Source organism: Nicotiana sylvestris, chromosome 8 (genome assembly GCF_000393655.2).
Source record: "Nicotiana sylvestris chromosome 8, ASM39365v2, whole genome shotgun sequence".
NCBI classification, from domain to species: domain Eukaryota; kingdom Viridiplantae; phylum Streptophyta; class Magnoliopsida; order Solanales; family Solanaceae; genus Nicotiana; species Nicotiana sylvestris.
This window is the reverse complement of record NC_091064.1, coordinates 108,144,503-108,155,086: the sequence shown is the minus strand read 5'-3', so window position 1 is coordinate 108,155,086 and position 10,584 is coordinate 108,144,503. Positions and strand designations below refer to the sequence as shown.

The 10,584-nt window shown below is 38.7% G+C and overlaps 1 protein-coding gene across 5 annotated transcripts; it reads left to right on the top strand.

The window, feature by feature from the left end:
* Positions 1-906: 906 nt before the first annotated feature.
* On the top strand, positions 907-5,188 carry LOC104224710 (probable methyltransferase PMT21). Of its 5 annotated transcripts, none has more exons than XM_009776398.2 (8): positions 907-1,107; positions 2,030-2,328; positions 2,409-2,557; positions 2,651-2,846; positions 3,290-3,500; positions 3,680-4,355; positions 4,444-4,521; positions 4,642-5,188. In XM_009776398.2, the coding sequence occupies exons 2-8, from the start codon at positions 2,056-2,058 to the stop codon at positions 4,859-4,861; spliced, it is 1,803 nt and encodes a 600-aa protein (XP_009774700.1). In that variant the 5' UTR covers positions 907-1,107; positions 2,030-2,055; the 3' UTR covers positions 4,862-5,188. The 5 variants fall into 5 exon arrangements, with proteins under 5 accessions (XP_009774700.1, XP_009774702.1, XP_070009031.1 ...); XM_009776400.2 differs by lacking the exon at positions 907-1,107 and adding an exon at positions 1,211-1,402; XM_070152930.1 differs by lacking the exon at positions 907-1,107 and adding an exon at positions 1,600-1,686.
* The last annotated feature ends 5,396 nt before the right edge of the window (positions 5,189-10,584 follow it).

Here is a 10,584-nt window from a genome sequence, read left to right as displayed (position 1 = left end):
ATATTTTTTACGAATATAATATTAATATAGTTTGCTCGTCAACTTGCCGCCATCATAAAATTTTATATAATGGAACCAAACATCTATCTTAGGGGTCGTTTCGTAGGGTGCATAAGAATAATGTTGAATATGGTGTATTAGTAATGCTGATATTAGTTATGCTTGCATTAGTTATGCTGGTATTAGTTATGCTGACATATTTCTTATCCATTGTTTGGTTTGATGTATTAAAGCATTGCACAATTTCTAAAAGAATTGCTTGTTTACAAAAATACCCTCAAAACTAGTCAATCACTCAAACTTTTTAAAAGAAACATATGTTGAGAAATATTTTTATATGAAAAAGTTTTAAAAAATTATTTGATTTGTCTACCTATATTGTAAAATAGAACTAAATATTTATTTATAAAAAAGGAAATATGCTAAGTATTTATTTATTTACTAGAGATATAATTTTATTTCTCACTATTTGAATTATTTTAAACTTGCATTAATATAATAACTAGTATATTTTAATCAAACATAAATTTTGAAGGACAATTTTGTCTTTAGCTAAGCTAATATATGCATTAAAACCCATTGCATTGCTAATACCATGGTTTTCTATGCATTGGTTATGCATAGGATAATACCAACTAATGCTTGCATAACTAATGCATAGGTTCAAAATGTCTACCAAATAAAGTATTATTAATACTCAAAGCTAATGCAAACATTATTTTATCTAATGCATCATACCAAATGACCCCTTAAAAATAATAGTGCACCCATGATATTAAAATCCTGGATACGCCTCACACCTAACTAGGCATAAGGCCAATAACCAGGAACCATCACATTCTACTACTATATTATTACACTATTTTCTTTTTATAAATCTTTAATTCTCCTATCTTTTTTGTATACATATATGCGAACTTAGCTTTGCAGATACACACATATTCATATATCTTCTCTCCTCTTTCTTCTTTGTCATTCGTAGGTCCATTTTTCTCGACCCATTAATACATTCTTGAATAGATTTTTTAAGTCACAGTGATAGCGGAGAATTTTTGGGGTTTTAATCTTTGTCTGATATATAATTGTATCGGACACGTAATATTAGAGGTAATTTTTTTCTTCTTCTAATCTTCCAATTGCTGTGCATTTCTTTCCTGTAAAAGCTGAATTATTAGGACACTCTGGGTTCTATCTTCTTCTTTTTTTTCCGTGTCAGATCTTTTTCAGATCCTGGCATTGTGACCTTTGCTGTCTTTTTCACCATTGGATTTTCTATAATTTGGTGAAAAAGGTTATTGGTTTTAACTTTTTTTCTTGAATTAAGATGAACAATATTCTGCAAGATTTGGTTTTAGAGGAACGAAATGACCATAAAGATTGAATCTTTTTGTTTCTATTTAAGGTATTCTTGCATTTAATATCTTTTTCTCTTCTGTTATTACTTTGTCGGCAAGTTTATTTTGGGAATAAATAACAAGCCATTCAACCAATGAGTTTCAAACCATAAATTTCTTCGTCAACTACTCTTGGTATTTGTTTTTTTTTTTACACAGTTCAAGTTAGATGCAAAAGCATTAGTAGTTTGGTTTCATAATTCAACCTTTTTAGAGGCTTTTGGAGGGCCCTCAGCTGAATTTGATAAAGCTCTTGGGGGTCCCTATGTCATGTGTTGAATATACAGATGAGGTGACATGTAAAGTCTTTAGTCTTAACAGATCTCATGGTTTTCATTAGTTAGTTATTAGTGGCTGCCTCTGACCATTAGATCTGTATGGGCCTATGCTTTTCTCATTGTTTATTGTTTGGACTTGTGAGTTTTCCAGTTGTAAAGTAGTAGAGTACTGTATTCTTAGTTGTGACTCTATTCTATTCTGTTATTAAAAACTTTTTTGCCTTAATAGTTAAGTGTTATGTTTACATTCTATTGTTTTTCTTGAAGATCCATCTAAAGAAGCTAGGATTTGTAAGCAATTTCAAATGGTTGTATGAGTGGAAATGATTTTAACCATGTTGTTTGCTTCTTATGCAGGTAAGTAATCAATAAAAAGTGACAACATGGGGCACAAAGATGGAAAACCATATCCACCGGATAAAAATTCCTGGAAAATTCCCGTGGCGTTAATGGTTGTGGTGCTCTGTGGGTTTTCATTCTATCTTGGTGGAATTTTTTGCTCCGAAAAGGAGAGATATGCAACTAAGGAGGTTAACAGGGAAGATGAAACTGAAACTCCCATAGGGAATGCTGCTGGTCCTCTACAGACCAAAGCCGTTTCCTTTTCTGAATGTAGTGCTGACTATCAGGACTATACTCCATGCACAGATCCAAGGGTATTGTTTTCTTGACTAATCTAGTTCTTGTTAACTTTATTCTTTGATGTGTACTCAACCATCTATTGCTGCTATTGCAGAGATGGAAGAAGTATGGTCTTCATCGACTTACTTTCATGGAACGCCATTGCCCTCCTACTTTTGAAAGGAAGGAATGCTTGGTCCCCCCACCAGATGGCTATAAAGTGCCAATAAGATGGCCTAAGAGCAAAAATGAATGTTGGTACAGGTAATACTAATGTTCGATATCTTTGTTTGTCTATGTTTTGTTGTTGGATTCATTCGTAAACATTGATTTTTGCTAATTTTGATCTGGCTTCAGGAATGTCCCGTATGATTGGATTAATAAACAAAAATCGAATCAACATTGGCTGATAAAAGAAGGTGAAAAGTTCATCTTTCCTGGTGGTGGTACTATGTTCCCCAATGGTGTTGGGAAATATGTTGATCTGATGCAAGATTTGATTCCACAAATGACAGATGGGACCATCCGCACTGCCATTGATACCGGTTGTGGGGTGAGTGCCTATAAATTTAAGTTTGTGGTATGGCACTTTAACTAGCATCGTCACTCTAGGCAAAGTCTCATTGATTAGTGTCAACGAGGAATTCCACATCCACAGGCATACTTCTCTTCCACTATGTTTTATCACGAGATATTCGCTTGATTTATCTCTCAACTCAATGTTGCGCTAAATTTGATCATGAAGTCGTAACCATTCTGCTAATTATGTATTTGGTAAACAGTTTACAGCTGCTAGCTGATCTTTATTGTTCGTCATATCACATCTTCTTATCTAATTATTTAATAATCAAACATTTCGTTATCTGATGTTTCTCCTGAGAAATTTTGTTGAGATGTATAGTCTGGAATTCGTTTGGGATTGAGGTGTGATTGATTGATAGATTGACGTATAATCTAGAATTCCTGCTTACTTTTATGTTTTTCTTCTTTATCTAGGTGGCAAGCTGGGGTGGTGATCTGCTAGATCGTGGAATTCTGACAGTCTCTCTTGCCCCAAGAGATAATCATGAAGCTCAAGTTCAGTTTGCTCTGGAACGTGGAATTCCTGCGGTTCTGGGCATCATTTCCACACAGCGTCTTCCTTTCCCTTCAAACTCTTTTGACATGGCTCATTGCTCAAGATGCCTAATTCCATGGACCGAATTTGGTAGGAAACCTATTTAGAAAATGTTATATGCTTATCTTGATTGTATTCCATAGTGTGATTGCACATTCTGCTGTAGGATGGTTGCAAATCCAGCCTGTTTATACTTCTATATGATGCAGGCCAGAAATTGGAAATGCTTTATCAGTATGCTTTTCTAATTCAGCCTTCACTATTGGCAGGTGGAGTTTACCTTCTTGAAATACATCGTATACTGCGCCCTGGAGGTTTCTGGGTCCTTTCTGGCCCACCAGTGAACTATGAGAATCGTTGGAGAGGATGGAATACCACCATTGAGGAGCAGAAATCAGATTATGAGAAGTTGCAAGATTTGCTCACTTCAATGTGCTTCAAATTATTCAACAAGAAGGATGACATTGCCGTGTGGCAGAAATTGACAGACAATAGCTGCTATAAGAAACTTGATAACCCTGACAATTACCCTCCAAAGTGCGATGATGGTACTGAACCTGATTCTGCGTGGTACACTCCTCTCCGACCTTGTGTAGTTGTGCCAAATCCAGCTGCAAAGAAGCTTAAGTTGAATGCCCTAGCCAAATGGCCACAACGGTTGCATGTTGCCCCAGAACGTGTTTCTGATGTTCGTGGAGGTAGCGAGGGTGCCTTCAAGCATGATGATGTTAAGTGGAAGGTGCGAGCGAAGCACTACAAGAAGTTGCTCCCAGCTATTGGAACTGAGAAGATCAGAAATGTGATGGACATGAACACCTTGTACGGAGGTTTCTCTGCTACTCTGATTGAGGATCCACTTTGGGTCATGAATGTGGTTTCCTCTTATGCTGCAAACACGCTTACTGTGGTCTACGACAGAGGTCTCATCGGAACATTCCATGACTGGTAATTTCGATTTTGCTTGCAAAATTGAAGCCTAAACTGCAGCAGTTGATTGATTCATTTGTAACTTAGTCTCTTTGTTGTTATATAGGTGTGAGGCCTTCTCAACGTATCCTCGAACATATGATCTCCTTCACCTTGACGATCTCTTCACTTCTGAAAGTCATAGGTAAGAACATTGCACCTCTAAAGCTTAACCCCCACCCCATCCTTTAGTAAGTAATGTTCCCATCAGTTTAATTATCATTTCTAAGCGTCGATCCTGACATAAGTTATGTGTATCTTACAGATGTGAAATGAAGTATGTACTGCTGGAAATGGATCGTATTTTGCGGCCTAATGGGTATGCAATTATCCGGGAGTCCAGCTACTATGTAGATGCAATTGCCACTATGGCTAAGGGCATGAGATGGAGCTGTCGTAAAGAAGACACAGAATATGGCGTAGAGAATGAGAAGATATTGATTTGTCAGAAGAAGCTCTGGTATTCAAAGCAGAGTTCAGAATAAACTATGCAAGTTTTGATTAAATAGAATAGTGATAAATTTACAATACAAGCCCATAGGAGAAAAGCTCCGGAGCTCACAGAGAATTATTTGCTCTACAGATAACAAGAAATTGAGATTTTGAATTTGGTACCCAAAATAACCATGTCTGTGCTAATCTCATGGTTCCATGTCATGCTATAATTATTCTTTGTAAGGATCAAGCCTTGTCCTTTGTTGTATTCTATCGTTTCTTCATTTACCTTCTTAGAGCTGGCTATGATAAATGTAGTCTTTTATAAGTAACGACATTACAGCCTCCTTATTTATGTATCTAGTTAAATTTGTTCACTGTCGAGTTCTCATGGTTTAACATTCAAAAATTGATATTTAAGTATATTCGATTTTGTTGAAAACTTGTGGTGAATCGAGAGTTGTACTTGCATCGTATTCGTTGGTCAACCTTTTGCAATCTTGTGCTTTTGTATAGTTCTTGCCAGCTTATTGAAAGTGGAAGAGAGGAAGGGGGGGGGGGAGGGATAGGTTGTAATGTTTCTTTTCTTTCTCGAGGTAGTCGACTAATTTGCGTTCCAGTCAACTAGACTTTTCAGGAACAGAATGTAAAAGATAAATTGCAGAAAGTAAATGACACAATATATTTTTATACTGGTTCGGATTTAGAGTGAAAGGTGATCTCTTTCGAGTATGAAGTAACTTAGTACAGATGAGTTGGTGTTATACACTATCAGCTTTTATCACTTTGTTCTTCTCTCTATAATTGATACAATGCCTCATTAATATTCTTTTCTTTCTCTCTTCTCTTCTTTGTTACTCAAGAAATCTAAAGCAAACTACAATATTTTATTTGAAGTATAACAAAGAGATTGAAGTTGGTTTGATCAAAGTATATCTTTCCAAGGCTGGTGCAGTAGGTATTTATACTTCTTGAGGCCTTCAAGTCTTGTACGTCTTTTTGAGAGATTGCAAACCCAATGAAGTTGAATTCAGAAGGAATCGTAAATTGATTCTTTCCAAGATTGATTCTTTTGTTGACTTGCCTTGACTCAGGGCTTGAATTATTTCTTCCTTAAATGAGAGAATATTCCCGTTGCTAAATCCCTTGATTGATGCTTCCGTTGACGTCTTTATATAGGAGAATCTTTAGCAGATGATTTTGTGCCCTTGATCTCTTTTGATTGAGATCCTTCCTATAATATCCTTTTTGATTGATTTTGCCAGCTTCCTTGATTGATTTTTCCGCTTCTCTTTCCTTTTTTTTCATTTGATTCATTTTTGCCTCCATATGCCTCCATTCTATTGCTCAGAACTTGTTACTGCACATAAGGAGTATTGGTTATTTTGCATAACTGAAATCAACTTAGATCTAACAATCCCCCCTTCTTGATGATGACAAAATAACAATAAAAATACTTCCCTGTTGATCAGCTACCTTAAGTGTGTTGTGGTCAACTCCCCCTCAATATGCGTTTCTTGGTAGATATGTCTAGTCGACTCCCCCTCAGTTGAACATTATGTTGTACCTCAGTTGTAGTCGACTTTACCTCAGTTGTATACCGTATGATGTACTTGTAAGTTGAACATCTGCAGGAAAACAGAGCACAAAATATAGAAACACTAAACCAGGGAATACATAGAAACACAGCTCTTAAGCTTGCTTACTATTTCTCCCCCTTTGTCATCTACAAAATTAAGGAAGGCAGGAAATTAAGAAGTATTTGTCCTAAGAGTACAACCCATGACTGAATCATCAGTCGCAAAATAAAGCAAAAAAAGAAATTTTCTTAAACAACCAAACATCAACGATGCAGAAAATAGGTAAGGGTGTTGCAAGCTGGCGTTCACTGTGACAAAGACCCCATCAATTCTGTCGTGCATCTCTTTGAAGGCCCTAACTGCTTTTTCTTTAGTCTTGAGAATCTACACTCGAATCTTGGACATGTCGGACCATGGGTCCTTTGCCATTCCATGGATATCTTCAATCTTGCTTTGCATAGAGGTTAAGGAGTCTTTGATGATAGACAATGTTTCACTGATGGAGACAAGCTTTTCTAAGAGGTCAGAATCACTTGTATTGGGGTGAGACACTAAAGCTTTTGCCTTGGAGTCGGAGGGGACATTCTTGGTTTCACCTTCTTGTTTCTTGACCCAGGCCCCCTTTACAGAAATATAACCCATGCTAGCAAATCCCCTGGAATTGTAAGACTTGGTGACAGTGATGTAGGGATGGTCAATAAGGGAAGACTTGTTGGCTTCTAGCAGATGAGTGATAACCATACCATAAGGAAGACTTGTGGGGTCATCGACACTTTCTATCTTGAAATTGATGACCCAAGAAGACAACTTGCCCTTGTGCTTAGTCAAAAGATAGAAAACTAGGAAGGTATCACGCTAGGAGAAGGTAGAGGATCTTGTTCTTGGAAGAAGAGTGGTTGCTACAATATATGTGTGATGACCCAAAAGGCCATCACTTATTTTTCAAGTAAATTCTGTGATCCGAGGTCTTAAAAACCTCTCTTTGTCTCACCTCAATTTGCGTGCACAGTCCGGGCGCGTTTCCGGAAAGCTTTTATGTGAAAACTAAGTGAAATAAGGAATTTGCTTTTAAAATTGAATTAAGTTGACTTTGGTCAATATTCTTAGTAAACGGATCCGTGCTCGTGATCCGACGGTCTCATAGGGTCCGTAGTAAAATTTGGGACTTGGGTGTATGCCCGAAATCGAATTCCGAGGTCCCAAGCCCGAAAAATGAATTTTTGAAGAAAATTATTTTCTGGAAAACATAAAGGTTTTTCGAAGCGAATTGATGCATTTTCTTGACGAGATCAGGCCCGTATCTTGGTTCCGAAGCCCGGTACAAGTTTGAAATAATGATTAAGATAAATCTGTAATTGGTAAAGATCGGAGTTGGTTTGGTATAAAACGGACCTAAAGTTGAGAAATTGGAAAACTTGATGTTTTGAATGATTTCATGAATTTGAGGTTTAATTCATAGTTGTTTATGTTATTTTGATGATTTGATCATACGAGCAAGTCCGTATGATATTTTTAGGCTTGCGTGCATGTTTGGTTGGGAGCCCCGAGGGCTCGGATGAGTTTTGGATAGGCCACAGAGTGCATTTAGACTTAGAGAAAATAGTTGCAGGTTGCAGATCTGGTGCTGGCCTCTGATCTCGCAATTGCGAGATCAGGTGATCGCAAATGCGAGGTCTGTGGACTTGGGAATTGCGAGGGGCTCTTCGTAAATGCGAAATAAGCCCTGGCCAGCCTTGCTCGCAATTGCGAGCATTTCTTCGCAAATGTGAAAACCCCAGAAATCCCCAGTCGTCGCAAATGCGACTATCCCTTCGCAAATGCGAGTTCACAATTGCGAACATTGATCGCAAATGCGAAGATAGCAGGTCCTGAAGGGGTCGTAATTGCGAACCCTGATCGCAGCTGCGACATCTGCGACCTGCAAAATCATAACTTAGCCGAAAATTTCCCATTTTTCAAACTCTTTCAAAAGATAAACTCTCTTGGGCGATTTTCCAAAGAAATATTCTTCTCCAAATCGATTGTAAGTCATTTCTAACTTGGTTTCTTCAATTTTTACCATCTTTTCACATGATTTCAACTCAAAATCAAGGGTTTTCATGAGAGAAATTGGGTGTTTTGGGTAGAACTTAGGTTTTTCAAATCTTAGGGATTTAGACCTCGATTTGAGGTCCAATTTCAAAACAAATTATATATTTGGGTTCGTGGGTGAATGGGTAATCGGGTTTTGGTTCAAACCTTGGGTTTTGAGCATGTGGGCCCTAGGTCGATTTTTGAATTTTTGGGAAAATCTTCATAAAATCTATTTTCATGCATTAAAATTGATTCATTTAGCATTTATTAATATCATTAAGTAAATTGTGGCTAGATACAAGCGAGTTGGTGGTGAAAATAAGAGGTAAAGCGGTAGTTGAAGCTTGAATTGTGTTCGTGGCATCGAGGTAAGTGTTTGGTCTAACCTTAGCTTGAGGGATTAGGAGTTGTGTCTTATTTTCTATGTGTTAATTGTGGAGTACGATGTATAGGCATGGTGACGAGTATATATACGTCGGTGTCAAGCTTGTCCGTGAGTCTAGTATTGTAATTGTTGTAACTCCGTTGTGGTTATTCATGCTTAATACGATGCTTATCATTGTTGGTTCCCTTGCTGGGATGTTATTATTTTATGATATTGTTTCCCTTACCGGGATGTTATTGATTATGATATTTTTTCCTTTACCGGGATGTTATTGGTTACGATATTGTCTCCCTTGCCAGAATGTTGTTGTTATACTCTTGTTCCCTTGCCAGGATTTTTCTTAAGATTAATGTTGATTTGTAAATGGGATCGGGTGGCACGCCGCCGCGGTGATATTTGAAATAGGAGCGGGTTGCATGCCTGCAACAAGATATATAAAATGGGAGCGGGTTGCACGCCTGCAACAAGATATATGAAACGGGAGCGGGTTGCACGCCTGCAACGAGATATATGAAATGGGAGCGGGTTGCACGCCTGCAGCGAGATATATGAAATGGGAGCGCGTTGCACGCCTGCAACAAAATATATGAAATGGGAGCGGGTTGCATGCCTGCAACGAGATATATGAAATGGGAGAGGGTTGCACGCCTGCAGCGAGATATATGAAATGGGATCGGATTGCATGCCTGCAACAAGAAAGAAATGAAAGTGAATACTGTGCTTCTTTTCCTCATTATTGTTGGCAATTAAATTCTGGTTTCTTTACATTCCTCATTGGTATTTTGTTGTTATCTGATACTCCCCGTAGCATGCTTTCCCCTCCCCCTCTTTAACTGTGAATATCTGCTTTTATTTTCCGTTGTATATGATTTAACTGCACAGGTTTATTTGGTAGTCTGGTCCTAGCCTCGTCACTACTGCGCCGAGGTTAGGCTAGGCACTTACCAGTACATTGGGTCGGTTGTGCTGATACTACTCTGTATTTATCCCCCAAAGGCTACAAAGTTAGGAAAAACCTCACATCTATTCTTTCCTGTCATGTGGTTTGGTTTCTCAATGCTAATTGAATTTCTACTCTATTCTTTCGCAGATGGAGAGAACATGCGTTTCCTTATCCACTGATCAGCAGCCCGAGCACCTAGACGCAGCTCCCACGAGGGGCAGAGGGCAAAGCCGAGGCCGTGCTAGAGGTCGAGGTAGGGGCAGAGCTCAGCCCAGAGCAGCAGCACCAACGGCGGAGCTTCAGGTTGAGTTTGATGATGATTTTCCGACCCAAGTAGTTCCGGTAGGCCCAGCTCAGGTCCCAGAGGGTTTCATTGCTATCCTAGTACTCCAGGATGCTCTGGTCTGTCTAGTGGGCTTTATGGAGAGTGTCACCCTGGCAGGCTTGCTTCCTATAACACCAACCATCTCTCAGGCTGGAAGAGGAGCCTAAACTACTGCTACCCGCATTTCGGAGCAGATGGCTCCCTAGTTTCAGACTCCAGCAGCTCAGCCAGTTGGAGCAGTTCAGCCGGGTGTGGTAGCTTAGACCGGTGATGGAGCAACTATGTCTACTGATGCCTTGTGGAGATTGGATAGGTTTACCAAGCTCTTCACTACCACTTTCAGCGGTACATCTTCTGAGGATCCCCAGGATTATTTAGACAGCTGTCATGAGGTTCTCAGGAACACGGGGATAGTGGAGACCAATGGGGTCGACTTTGCTGCTTTTCGTTTATCTGGATCTGCCAAG